Source organism: Phycodurus eques, chromosome 2, assembly GCF_024500275.1.
Source record: "Phycodurus eques isolate BA_2022a chromosome 2, UOR_Pequ_1.1, whole genome shotgun sequence".
Taxonomy (NCBI): Eukaryota; Metazoa; Chordata; class Actinopteri; order Syngnathiformes; family Syngnathidae; genus Phycodurus; species Phycodurus eques.
In genome coordinates, this window is record NC_084526.1 from 43,331,069 (window position 1) to 43,345,529 (window position 14,461).

The 14,461-nt window shown below is 42.6% G+C and overlaps 1 protein-coding gene across 4 annotated transcripts in view; it reads left to right on the plus strand.

The window, feature by feature from the left end:
- The window catches only part of sox6 (SRY-box transcription factor 6), a 151,818-nt gene extending 140,396 nt beyond the window's left edge, over positions 1 to 11,422 (plus strand). For all 4 annotated transcript variants that reach the window (XM_061670893.1, XM_061670895.1, XM_061670894.1 and 1 more), the window contains 3 exons: positions 6,333 to 6,506; positions 8,274 to 8,490; positions 10,465 to 11,422. In XM_061670893.1, coding sequence (XP_061526877.1) covers positions 6,333 to 6,506; positions 8,274 to 8,490; positions 10,465 to 10,771 — 698 coding nt within the window. In that variant the 3' untranslated portion in view covers positions 10,772 to 11,422. The remainder of the gene's footprint in view (positions 1 to 6,332; positions 6,507 to 8,273; positions 8,491 to 10,464) is intronic.
- The last annotated feature ends 3,039 nt before the right edge of the window (positions 11,423 to 14,461 follow it).

Sequence of the window (14,461 nt, forward strand, 5' to 3'; positions counted from 1 at the left end):
CAAATTTATGCTCGCAAAAAAAATAAATACACGACAGTTCATAATTTCAAAATAAATAAACACATTTTAAAAATCAAGCGCTTTCAAGTTAAAGTACCAGTGTAGGTTTATCGAGACATTTCGTCAAATGTCCATGACTAAATAATTGTGCGTATCTGTCAGTGAGATTGTTTTTTGTTTTTTTTGCGTGTTGCGAAAGATAAGACTTTCATGCGATAGAGAGAACAAAAGCACAAGCGACATGTTGATGCGTGTTGGCTGTGTTGCCGTGAATTCGCACGTGTTAGTTTGCGCGCACACACACACACACACACACACACACACACACAGTCACACACATTTTTAATGAAGAAGAAAAAAAAAAGTGGGGGGGGGGGGGGGATTGACATGTTAAATGGGGTTTAGCTCTCTCGTAATTTGTGTCACTTGAATTAGCATGCTTTGAGCTCTGGCTCGAGCAGCCTGCACCCCGAATGTCATGTCCTGTTTGCCCATACACATTAATCCAACGTGATCCCGCTCGGAGGGAGTGGCTTCATGTAACCGGCGATCCCGACAGGTTTGCCTGCTTCATTCTCTCCAGTCAATTCCATTAGTCGGGCCTGCAGCAGTGTTTCAAGTTGACACCAGCGCGACCCGTGAGCCGTAACGTCGGGTGTTCGAGTGCAGCCAAACGCCGCGTGTTCCCCCGTTACGCGCATTTGAGAAGTCGACTTTTGATTTCTCGGCGCGCGGCGGGTGTACGAGAAGGCTGCCCTTTTCCACGCAGCGCGCGCGCGCGTGCCCGGTGGCAGCCCGAGGAGCAGACGTACGTGCGAAGAGGTGGGGACGACTGGAGCAACGCTACCCTCTGGCTGGGTGCGTGGTCAAGTCTGAGCCTGCAGTCCACAGGCTCCATTTCTTTCACTTTTCTCTGCCCAACATTTTTACCCCCTCGTAAACAAGAAGCCTTTTTCGCTGACTTTAATTCATGCTGTTCATCTGCAAGGTTTACAGGAGAGACAAATTAAAATGGGGACTGTAATATCCCTCTGTCGCACGTGAGCCACGGGCCTCATGAATCACAATAAATTCTATTAAGCAGAACTCCCTCTTTGTTATGCCCCCCCAAACACCACTAAAGTACTGTCACTGCTCAACATCTGTGTTTATTTACACAGTCGCACATCCACCTAACTGATTCCCAAATGTCCTGCCATTCCGAGACAAACTGCGCTTTAACGCTAACCGGCAAAATGTCAGAGCTGTGTCACGACCTTCAAATGGAAAGATCGAAACAATATTGCCCGTTGGGGGATTGAAGGGATTTGATGGGGGAGGCCGCAAATGCGCAGGTTGTCTCCGATGCCGTCATATATTAGCTGACTGGATGGGAGGCGGCGCAGGAAGCCATACACGTTTTTATATACGTGTTTAAATAAGCATTCTTCAGCTTGCTCTTGTAAGGTATCTTCTGGCTGCAGTTATAAACATGAATATTCCCGGACATTTCTTACCCTGTGTAAATGCCAAAAGCTGGCTTTAATGACTTAATACCGTTTGTGTAAAATGATGTCATGTCGCTTTGTGCTAGCATTTTATTCAGGCTCGTATGCTAGTTCATACTATTGATAAGCCTCATGTGAATGTGGTTTGTGCTGAACAATTGAACTATAGAATACAGTTGTTTAGGCAACGGGGGCTCATGATTGTGTACATGGCGTGTGTCCTTTATGACACTCGTTTGTTTTTTTCTTTTATGGTCCAATGAAACCAAGGTTGAACTTTCTTCTCATTTATGCTCGAAAGCAAAAACAAATCTGGAAAAGCCTACTAGAAGAGCTGGAACGAACGTATCTGTGGTTAATCAGAGGCATTTGAAATGGTAGCAGGTATGCACTAACTCCCGTTTAGCATGATTTGGAATGTGATCGGGCGATTCTGAACGCAGCCACATCCCAGTTATCAGTGGCTGTGCACACTTCTGCAACCTCATTATTTCAGTTGCTTATTTTTACGGTGACATTTTTTTTTTTTTTTTTACTACTTTTAATGGTTTTGAATTTTATACATCACATCAATAGTGGAAAAAGGTTTGAAATGATTTATCTTGGTCTCACATTTTTTATATCCCCCCAAAAAAACCTGTCATTAGAAAAGGGGTGTGCAGACATTTTATATCCGCTGTATGTCGCGTATTGGGAGTTATATGGTACACAGCCTAATTCATTTTCAGTTATTTTCTATGGGAAATATTGTTTCAAAATTGTAACAAATCTGAAGTCATCCCGCATCCAGGAACGGATTGTTATCAACTTTGATGGTTCCGAGTTAGGCTTTTGTCGTCGAGATACGAGCTTATTTACATTGCATTTGTGCGACAGCGACAACAGTACGTGTCTGTGCAAATGGGGTGAGCAAAAAGCCCAATCCGGCTTCCCTCCAACGGAGCAAGTCACGTGGCTGGTTTGCTGGTTAACTACGGATGTGGCACAAGCTGATGGAAGGCAGTTGTTTTGTCCCTCTCCATAAGCAGCTCACCTCTGCCCATATGCATGCACACCAGTATATAAATTGCTGAATCAGTGTCAGTGATAGAGTAATGGGCCGGGAGGCGTCGTAAATTACGGCGAGCGCTCCCTGGGTGCAGACACTGGCTGTCTTGTCTGAGTGAGCGCTGCGCTCCTGAGCTAATGAATACCTTCATCTGGCCCCGGCAGTCAGCGGATTGGCCCGCGTTGATGGATACTGTCAGCCCTCCGCCACTCCACATTTCATTGCACAATAAACATGCTTGTCAAAAGCAAACAAAGTGAAATCAATTCATCCTGTACAGTGAGCGCATGCTAAATGAAATTAACCAACTGTGGGCTCCGGTGACAGCGACACCAGTGTATTATTTCCGCCTCCGGCCTTCCAGAGGCTAAAGACGGATGAAACGCAACACTTAAATTTCGTGCTTTGCTATTTATGTATGTGCTGCTATGTGTGTAAGCACATATCTTTGACCGCAGCACAGAAGTAGGATCAGGACCGATTAACGAAAAATGTAAATTAAAAAAAAAAAATATATATATATATATATATATATATATATATATATATATATATATACATACCGTTGGAGATGAAAATATATAGTACAATTTAATAGTCAGACCGTAAATGTGCCATCCATTCCACCGAATTGGTGCCATTGGCTTATTGTAACTCTCTCAAAATAAACTTACATTTATGTATTTTTTAACTGTAAATCGGATAATACAAATAATGAATAACTCAAAATGTGTAACATTATTGTTTTGCTGACAGTTTGACTGTATTGAAACTCCTCATGTGAGTTGCAGAACTGAAAGTAACCGAGAGTGACTTTCATAGAATTAGCATAGAATCCTGAAATACTGTATAGCCAGCCACATGGCATTTATGTGAATAACATGTTGACACGAAGCACACTACAGCGATTCCACATGAACATGTACCGTATTTTGCGGACTATAAGTCGCAGTTTTTTTCATAGTTTGGCCGATTTATACTCCGGATGGATTTATATGTGAAATTATTAACACATTATTATATAATTTCATGTTATTTTGACACTGACAATCGCAAGAGGGCGCTCTAGGCCTGTGTATCTGTACCGGCTACATATAAATTTCCCCCCCAAAATGCGACTTATACTCCAGTGCCACTTCTATGTTTTTTCCTTCATTATTATGCATTTTTTGGCTGGTGCGATTTATAGTCCGGAAAATACGGTAATAAAAAAAATAAAATAAATAAATAACATGACAAAATCATTTAGGTAAGAGGACCGAAGTTGAAATAGCCTCAGATAAACAGAAAAGTAAATGCGTGAACTTAATTTTGACCTGCCAATGACATGATGAATGATGCAACTTTCTGTGGACTGCGTGACTTTTTCAAAGGGGGTAAAGAAAACCCAGACACATGACCACACCAAGTGTGAACATTTTTTTGAAAAGCAATAGTTTTATATATATATATATATATATATATATATATATATGTATATATAAAACATCTAAAGGATTCAAATGTGGGCGCACAGTGGATTTCTGGTAAGAGTGTCTGCCTCACAGTTCTTCAATCCCCGGCCCCGCCTGTGTGGAGTTTGCATGTTCTCCCCGTGCCTGTGTGGCTTTTCTCCGGGCACTCCGGTTTCCTCCCACATCCCAAAAACATGCATGGTAGGTTCATTGACAACTCTAAATTGCCCGTAGGTGTGAATGTGAGTGCGAACGGTTGTTTGTTTATGTGTGCCCTGCGATTGGCTGGCGATGGGTTCAGGGTGTACCCCGCCTCCTCCCGAAAGATAGCTGGGATAGGCTCCAGCCCTAGTGGGGATAAGCCGTAAAGAAAATGGATGGATGGATTAAAATGTTTCTATTTTATTGTAAAGTCTAAATTTAGGAAGCGGGAACGTTCAACAAATGCTATTTTTCTGGTTTTCAATGTTGTTTTCATTATTCTTTTCAAATGTATTGATGAAATACAACAGCCAAAAAAAAAATGTTAATTAATTTATGACAACTTCATACCTCCCTCCCCCCGGGGACACAATGCCACCAATTCATTGGAATGTCCCATATCATGCTTTTTTTTTTTTTGGGGTGACGTGTTTGTGCTTCCGATAACAGGATTATGACTGTACAGTAAGTTGAAGCCTCTGTGCAGTGTCACAATATTTGCTCTTTCGGGGGGCTGAAGCCTCTGGAGATATGTTGCTCTTGACTGTTAAAGAGCAAACGTGGTGGAAATGGAAGCAGGCCGCTTTGTACTGTGAGAAGCATTTGAACAGACAAAACATTCTCACACGAACTCTTTCCGTGTTTAAGACCCTCAAGCCGGTCAGGCTTGAAATAGAAGTGCGGCATCTCGAGTGATTAGGGGAGAGCGAGCGTGAACGAATGTCAACGCGCAGCCTCCATTACTCATTAAGAATGTGATTTTGTTTATCATTTGAAATCATAATAGAAATCAAAGGCCAGGTAATGTTTGCCAGGCTGCTGGTGCAATGGTCTAATGAGAAGGCTTCACATGTGGATGATGAAATATGCATGAGTCATCACAAGCTTTCTTTCACAGACTTGAGATCATTAAAGATGTATCGTAGCATATGGAAGGCTTTTTCTTTTTTTTTTGTCTTATATTTTCCAGCCTTGTTTATCAACATGTTTTTGTTTGTTGAAATATTCATCGTGCTTTTATTTAATTCTTTCACATCTTACTTATAAAAGGAAGCAAATGTGCATGCAAACAGAAATCATTATCAGTTTGATGTACAGTTTAATACGGGGAGAAACACTGCTCTGCTGAGAGTGAATGCCCCGATTGAGAAAGCAATCATCTCATCAACGATGTGTGAAGAACACTTTCTTTTACAAACGTCTCAACGTCTCTGCTTTGCTCTCGTTTTCCCAAACTTTTTGGCGCGCGGGCACATTTTGAAATGTGCAGAACTGAAATGGAAGCAAGTGATGAGAGAAGTGTGAACGCTTGCGCACAAAAGGTGGAAATATCCACTGCAGTTATTATAATACGGTGGAACGTCCAGGTGAAAAAAATTACAAGTTTGCTCTTTTCATTTTTTGGGGTCATATTTGTCAAAACAATCATTACGACTTGACAGTGGTGCATGTTATACATGATCTGTGAAAACAAAAAAATCAGCTGTCTCTCGCCCCATGTTGTGCCTCTAACTTGACATAGAAAGAAACCACCGGGCCCGAGAAAAACAACCAATCAGAGACAGAAGCCGTGGACTCGTGATGTGTCAATCATAGGTCATGCGTACGACAGAAAGTGGCTTTTTTTGTGTGTGTTTTTTTTAACATCGCAAACTCGCATCTAATGTACACAAAATTGCGGCGGAAGAAAACATCCTTGAAAATCAAATTTCACAAAAACAGCCGCATAAATGTTCCCCTCTATTTGAGTTTCTGCAAAGTACGAATCCTACATTGCAAATGATAGTATTGGTTGATTTATTGATTGAATGATCAAAAACACAACCTCACCTCTTTGCAAACACACAGTGTATCATTGCATATAAAACAGTGTTTAGATCTGAGACTCACAAAAGGTTGTCTGTGTAAGTAAGAAAAAACTTTTGAAAAAAGGACTCTCGTCAGTACGTGGGCATCGACAGTCAGCGTTCGTGCTGTGTGTGAGTTAATAACAGTAACTGAAGGAGAGTTTTAAGATGCGTCATCATGAAATCAATGCCTCGCCTCGCTCGCTCTTCTCAGTCCCTGTTCCGACGGCTCGAGGGTCCCATCAAGTCAACGGCACTGCCGATAAACCGCTGCGATCTTGTCTTCGGCCAACAGGAGGCGCCGGATCAGCCGAGGCGAGAGTCTTCAGGGAGGCGAGGGGGAGGAACAGCAACGAGCCGCATATTAAGAGGCCGATGAATGCGTTCATGGTGTGGGCCAAAGATGAGCGGCGCAAGATCCTCCAGGCCTTCCCGGACATGCACAACTCCAATATAAGCAAGATTCTGGGTAAGTCCTTACGGGTCATTGCACCCAACACTACAAACCACCAAAGAAGCCATGCTGTTATTTGGTTACAATTACAGAATTTCAGAAGCTGAATTACCTTTCATATTTACTGTCTCATTTCAGTTCTTTTGGGAAAAAAAAACAAAAATAATCCTTCAATGTGTTTATTCTTTTTTTTTTTTTTTTTTTTTTTTTTTTAAACCAGCACTTGGCTTTAGATAAGTCAGAATAGCTTGATACTAACAAACAGACTGCAAGCATGAATATGTCTGTCTGTCTGTATCATACTGCCCTACGGTGGCCAAGGTGTCTACACCAGGAGGAGCCGCACAATCTCCACTGAATTTGGCAAAAAGAAAACTTTGTTTCTTTACATTCTATTGAATTCTGTCATGACTGTATCCTTTTTTTTTTTTTAAAGTACAATACTATGGAATGCTATTTTCTTAAGAACTACCTCATTTGGGAGGTGGATGTTGGAACCGATTAATGGCATTTCGATTCCTTTCATTGAGAAAGATGATTTGGGATACGAGTGTTTGGAGTTACGAGCGTGGTCACATAAGGGATTCAACTCGTTTCTCACGGCGCCAAAGTATTTAAAATTGAATCACCCCCTAACAGGAGATTGATTACCTTTCAGCCTGTGTAGAAAAAACATCACCTAAGCAGTTGTCAAAAAAACCCGACAAAACAAATGACAGAGGCTTAACATGTGTTGTCCCCTGAGCAGTGGAGTCCATCCGTCATACTTGCGAAAAGTGCTATCAGTCGCGTCCCACGGACCAAGTATCCTCCGTATACACTGGCTTGTTGTTCCTTACTGTCTGACACCAGAGAATGTCTCTTGTCTCACTCAAGTGCTAAAGCCACTCAGACAGTGTGGAATGGGAAACTTCTTTCTTTTTTTTTTTTACGCTTTCAAACTGAAAAAAAGGCAGTCGGAATATAGTAAGCTATAAGCTCCCAGGTGAAACAATACATTCCGGCGCTCAACCTGCAATTTGGAAACAAACCTTCCCACGACGGCGGCACGGTGAACGAGTGGTTAGCGCTCTGCTTCTTCATTGACAATCTCACCATGTCTTTGTTGTTCAATCAAAAAATAATACAGGACAGAATATTATTTGTGAAGACTCAAAATCCCACACAGGGTCATAGGTTTTCCGTCGCAGTGCGACGATAGCTGTGCCGTGCTCAATCGCTTAGTGTGCTGCGAAGTGTCGCAAAGTGTCATTTTTTTCCGCGATGGTCCACTTGAGTCGTTTCGGCCGCGTTGCTCGGTGTGCGGCGGGCCGAAGACAAATGATGAGGCGTAATGCGAAGAGGATTCATATTGCAGATGTGCCTCACTGCAAAGAGAAAGGAACGTCAAAACTCAAGTGAGTGACTACACGTGATGAAGCTGGCCTTCGTGCTTTGAATGCGACTTGGCTTACTTTACGCTAAGGGTGTCAAATTCAATCACACACGGTGCCAAAACTCGGAGCACACTTTCGGTAGCGGGCCGCGCTAAAATGTAACATTTTTGAATGTGAATCGAAACAGACAGGATGCAGTGTTATTCTAGAATAAATCAACTTGAACTGAAAACGGCTTAAAATGTGTCGCTCCACGGAAAAATGTCTTCGGTCACCGCACCTTCGGGCTTCGACTATGATGTATTCAATGAAGTGGATTCCTTGTCAATCGTGTTAATTGGTGATAAAATGTCTTGACTTCTTCCGGTGTTCTGTCAAATAATCGTTTTGTTTTTTTCCTGCACAGGTTCCCGGTGGAAGTCCATGTCCAACCAGGACAAGCAGCCGTATTATGAAGAACAGGCGCGTCTGAGTAAGCTCCACTTAGAGAAGTACCCCAACTACAAGTACAAGCCCCGGCCTAAGAGGACTTGCATCATCGACGGCAAGAAGCTGCGCATCGGAGAATACAAGCAGATGATGCGCTCGCGGCGACAAGAGATGAGGCAGTTCTTCACTGTCGGGTAAGGCGCACGCTCGCGCTGTTTGATATAACGCTATACACGAAGTCCTCGATTCACGAACGAGTTCCGTTCCTACGCTGGCGACGTAACACGAAAGGCAAAGATACTCCCGCCGCACAAACACAGACAGGCGCTATGCGCTAGCTAAGCAGAAACACTAAGGTGCTGGGACAAAATGGCGGACGAGGCACGGCCGTCGTAAAGTCGAAACGTCGTAGGTCGAGCACGTCGTAACTCGAGGACTTCCTGTATAGGTCATTCCAGAATCGGAGGAAAATTTAGGCACCAATATTTATTAAAACCAGACCAATTTATTTGATAACTTTTTGTTATGTTTCAAGAATGAATGCGGCTGCAACCCTGTTATAGATACCAAAGCAACTGAAAAGCATTAACTTAAAATATCTCTGATGAAATCCTTAAATCAGTCAAATGTTATTTGAACACTGATATCATTTTACGATTACTTTAATTACAATAACAGTGTGGCAAATCTCTGCTGAGGTAGTTTTGCTCCAAAGTACATGCTAGCTGTGTTAGCTGCTATGCTAACCGCCCGAGAGCAAACTTAGCTACGTTTTCTCATCATATGCGGAACAGGGTTGCATTGGTTTGAAGGGCAAACTCCATTACAGCTGAAAAGATAGTAAAATATTAAAAATAGAAGTGAGGACGTACCTCAGTTGGAGCTAAGCCACCAAGCCAATGAGCTTGATGACGTCATTTGTAGTCATGGAGCTCACTTTGTTCTTCCTCAAGATGGCTACAGACGTTTTAGTAACAGTGTTGAGTGTATGTTGAGAGACACAACTTCAAACCGTTCAAATATTTGTGTGCTAAAATGTTTTAACAATTACAAGGAAGGCAGACACATCAACAAAAAGCATACAGGAAAAAAGCAGAATTCTAACGTATTTTATAATACTAATACAACAACACGCACTACGTACTCATAATAATGTAAGTTGGTCATCCGAGAGGGAGCGAAAAAGAGGAATAAGCCATTTTCGGAATCACTTTTACTGCTGTTACAATTATAGTTTGTCTCAGGACAGCTATAATTTACGCAACAAGTGCATGTTTTCGGCATTATTTAAAATTCATGGGGGCTGCACGGTCTTCCAATTCTGGAAAGCCTCAACTAACAATAAGCGCTGTTTATGATGTAACACAATTTCCCACTAGCACGTGTCGACTTAACCTTCCTGCACTTGTGTTTAAATCAATAGCAGTGGTTTAATCATTTTCGACAATAGCAGCCTGCAAATGGGGCATGAAGTGCAGCGCTTATTACAGGATTGAACCCGTAAGTATAGACTTGGGGAAGGCTGCGGGCGGGCAGCGCTCGAATTTGATGTGTGTGGCGTGAACCGGCACTCCTCTCCAGGTGTTCCCGTGTCAGGCGCGTTCTTCAAGTGGCCTGCCCATCAGTCACACGCTGGAACAGCAGATGAGTCAATGACACCATGACGTGCCTTTACCAGAGATTTACCGTTGAATTTCATATCCGTTGCATTGAGTAAATGTTGCTTACAAAGTTATATACCACCACCAAAGGGTGGTGACTTCGCCCATGTCTATGGCATTACCCATTGTGTGGTAGCGTGAAGCTAGCGCAGGCTATGTGTAATGCATTCTTTGTTTAATGTTCAGTTTGGCAGTACATGTCAAGCGGGGATGGCGTTAAACAGCCCGAAGCGCATTTTAAGAGCCGTAACTTGTCCGTGGTGTTTGTGCACATTTTTGGCCACTTATAATAGGACCTCAGCGTTTCATTCGTCTGATGAGGACACCAAAAGCACTTTTATCGTGACATTGAACATGAGCAGAAGAGAGCAGGTTGTCGGTCTTCAGTTCCCGACGATTCCCGCAATGACAATGGAAGCTAGCTAGAACGTAGGTGCCCAAGTAGTGTACGAAAAGCGACGTAGAATCATATCGAATTAAAATACAATGTCACCCTTCTACATCCAGGCAACCACCCCAGATTCCCATCACCACAAGCGCCAGTATGGTTTACCCCGGGGCCCTCGCTATGGCAACGACGACGCCCTCGCCCCAAATGACGTCGGAGTGCTCGAGCGCCTCGGCGAGTCCTGAGCCGACCATCCCCGTCATTCAGAGCACCTTCAACATGAAGCTGGAGGCCAACAACGTCGCCAAAAACAGAGAGCAGGTCAACGGCGAGGACGACATGGACATATACGAAGACTTTGAGGACGAGCCCAAATCAGACTACAGTAGTGAAAATGACACACAAGAGCCGGTCAACGCCAACTAATGGACGTCCAGCGGGAAATGTTAAGACGGCACCACCGAGGTTTGAAAGTGTTCACAAGGAGGACAAAAACATGATGCAAGCCAGCATGTGGCTTCAGTAAATCAAAAGAAAAAAAAAAAGCTATTTGGTCTTAAGCGTTTCTTCGTGTGTGTGTGTGTGTGTGTGTGTGTGTGTGTAGCTACTATACGTTTGTCTTGTTTTTTTCAAATGTCCTTTTTCTCATGTCATTGTGATCATGGACGTCGCAAACAAAATGGCTGTGACCTAGAACATACAGAACTTGAAATCAAACATTTGCTTATTACGGTTTATTGACCTTGTTTCTGAACCATTTCGGGACATGACATAAGTGTCTCACTCAGGTATTGTGTGCCAGCCAACAGCTTGCGAATGTGTCTGAGCATCATGGCGACATCACCAGAACAAAAGGTCACATGATTCCATCACACATCGGTATCAGTACGATTTATGCTCTTAAACCCCCGAGGTAGTGCGTCAGTCCCAAACAAGTAACTTCTATTAAGAGAGAGGATAAATCAGTGACAATTAATCCAGATTCATTATCTACACAAATACGAGTCGGGAAGGTCAGAAGAGCTTTCCCGTAATCACGAAACAAAGATTAGCCCAATCCACTCGGGGGGGGGGGGGGGGGGGAAGCAGTAGTGCATCACCACTCGCCCGTTCCGAGTCCTACTAGCCATTCCCAGTCAGCGATTTGTTAATCTGAGTGATTGTAATCAGGCCAGAATGCGCCAGGGCCAACAGGCCGACAGGCCCACAGGCCGACAGGCCGCCAAGCCGCCGGATTGGAAGAGCGGCGAAAGGCAGCTTTGGAGGCATTACAATCTCAAATTGTGTCGCCACACAACATTCTCTTAAACGCTTTAGCCCCCATTTGGAGGGCGAGTTTAAAGTCTTAGCTCCTAAACTTTTTTTTTTTTTTAATTCTTTTTTGACATTGTAAATCTTAAACGGACACTAAGAAGTCTTAAAGCAGAGGACAGTCATTGGGTCGATGCCGTGACTTGATTACTGGCGCAGTCTTAAGACATGAGGACATTTATACAATGGACGACCTACAGCATTGGTCAAGTGCACTTAGGCTAGGGGTGTCCAAACTTTGACGTACAGAAAAATCAAAGGATGCATCTTTTTAGCCACGGTCAAAAGGAAAAAGGAAAAAGAACAACAAAAAGAAATCAGGAAAACTGAAATGGTGAAAATCGCTTTCACACTTTCGCTCCACAATTGAGTGTTCCATCATTTTCAGTTTTCAGCAATTATCTTCAAGCACGTATCATGTATTTAAAAACACATCTCTGACTTCATGTTGCCGCCCAGGTTTCAAACTCAAGGCCCGCGGGCCAGATCTGGCCAGCCGCATCATTTTATGCGGCCCACAAATCAACTTCCGTGATGATGACTAAAATATGTACCAACATTTTAAATTGTCATATTTAATAAATAATAATGTTGAGATATTGCAAGCATTTTTTTTTTTGTTACCAAACCCTTTTACAGTAACTTGAACAAAAGTAGAACAAACTATTATCCTTGTTGTCTATGTAATAATCTGATGAGGCAATTCAATATTTATATGGTTTCATAGTCATAATGGCCCTCTGAAGAAAACATGACTACAACGAGTTTGACACCCCTGCTTTTCAGGTCCGTTAAGAAAGTGGAGCAAACAACGGCGATTGATGCTATTTTCTGCTGTCCCTGAATTATCTTTACTCATTTGGGTGTTAGGAAAAGAAATGTTGGGTACTATTTTTGAGAAATATTTTTGTTTTTGCATTGTTGCAAATCTAGAAAAGTTCTATTTAAAAACAATGTACGAACTTCTTCTCCAACCTTGGGCCTAGTGTCGAAATTAAGTACTATAGTACAAAGCAGGTAAAGTTTGTATGCTGCAAATGCCCCCTGGCCGTAGTTTGGACACCCCTGTTTTCCCGCTCGAAAATCTGACAAATGACCCGCTTTGGCAAGATAAAGCTCCTCGAGCAGTCAAAGCCTCCATTTTGAGACGCGCGGTTTCAAGCGGCCCCCGATGCCCTGCCCCGACCCCTGCCCGGAGTAGCCTGAGCCCGCAGGGGGCGCCATCTGGCTCAGAGAGAACACCCAAGGCCAACAATAGAAAGCGAAGGTGCGCGTCCCTCCATCAAAGTGCTGGAAGTGAGGCCTCGGCAGGGTCACCGGGCGCTGGCGAGCAGATGGAACAAGTACATCACAAGCTGTGGGGGATTATTAAAATGACTGACGACTGGATATCGTGAGAAATGCGCCATTATTAATGCATGACTTGGGTTAGTCCCCCCGCTCGCCCTTGAAGCTGTCCATTTTAGATCCCGCCGGTCGATCGCTGGATCTCCAATTCGTTTCCTCCCAACTGCTACACATTTGTATCACGTCATCCTATTTTAGGACGCTCCCATCTTGTTTGTCGTTAATTATTATTTATTGTCCTTGTGTTCTGAACTTAAGCTACAACACACACTTTACAGAGTGGATCTCCTCACAACTTGTGTTCCTCCTGTCTGCTGGTGGTTGGACTGAATTGTATGTGATTGTAAATATCCTCCATATGACCATGCCTCGCACGTTTAGCGGGGGCTATCTACGAAGGACTGAAAGTTGACTCTGCTCATGTGGCGAAAAGACAAAAACAACAACAAAAACATTAAGACGAACTCATAAAGGAGACGGCGTTTCCGACGTGTTTGACGCACTGGATATAAATTGTATTTTTTATCAATTCTGATAAATGTGAATCTGTTTGAGGAAGAAAAAAAAACAAAACAAAAAACACCATGAATTAACAAAAGTCCCCAGATGGACTCAAGTGGGTTTGCTCTCACAGCTGCCAGATTTTAGTCCTGTTTTTTTTGTCTATTGAGTTTATTTATGCAAAGACACGTGATGGATGAACGTTTTGGTGACGCTTGCCTTGGGGAAAAACGTAAACATTTTGACAGCAGGCTTCCTTTAGCCAGGAAACACCAGAGTATTGTGTATGAATCTATTAAGTTGTATTTATTACGAGCTACCAGAATTGTCACTAAAACAACAAAAGGACAATCACAGAACCAGAATGAGGAAAAAATACATGCTTGACGAATTGGGAGTTGTAAAATTCACCATCTTATTTAGATTTTATTGTACATATATAAGAAATCTATTTTTATTTGATTATTTAGGAAAGCATAAGTTATCTAAGTGGCTAATCTTTTTGATTTCTTTCATCTTTCTATGTGAGCTCACGTTTGAGGGAAAAAAAACGAAAAAAAAAAGCCATTGTACCTTGAGAAGATGCTGAGTTATTATGATCATCTGTCTGAGTTCTGATAATCATCCCTGGATTCACTGAAAATCAACCAATTCAAAATAAGATACAGTGGTGCCTCGGGATACGATCTTAATTCGTTCTGTAGCAAAGCACTTGTATCTCAAATCAGCTTTCCCTACTGAAAGGAATGGCATTAAATGCCTTTAATGCATTCCAGCCTCCCCGAAAAAAAACATGTACATTTTTTAAAAAGGAAAAAAAAGCACTCTAAAATATTAGACTTTATAAAACGTACAGTTATAACATTATTCACTAGAATGTATTGTGCATCGTGATCTATTCATTTCTTATCGAAGCTACTCGTTAGCCCGTGTGTGGCGTTTTGCAGCGAGTGTTAG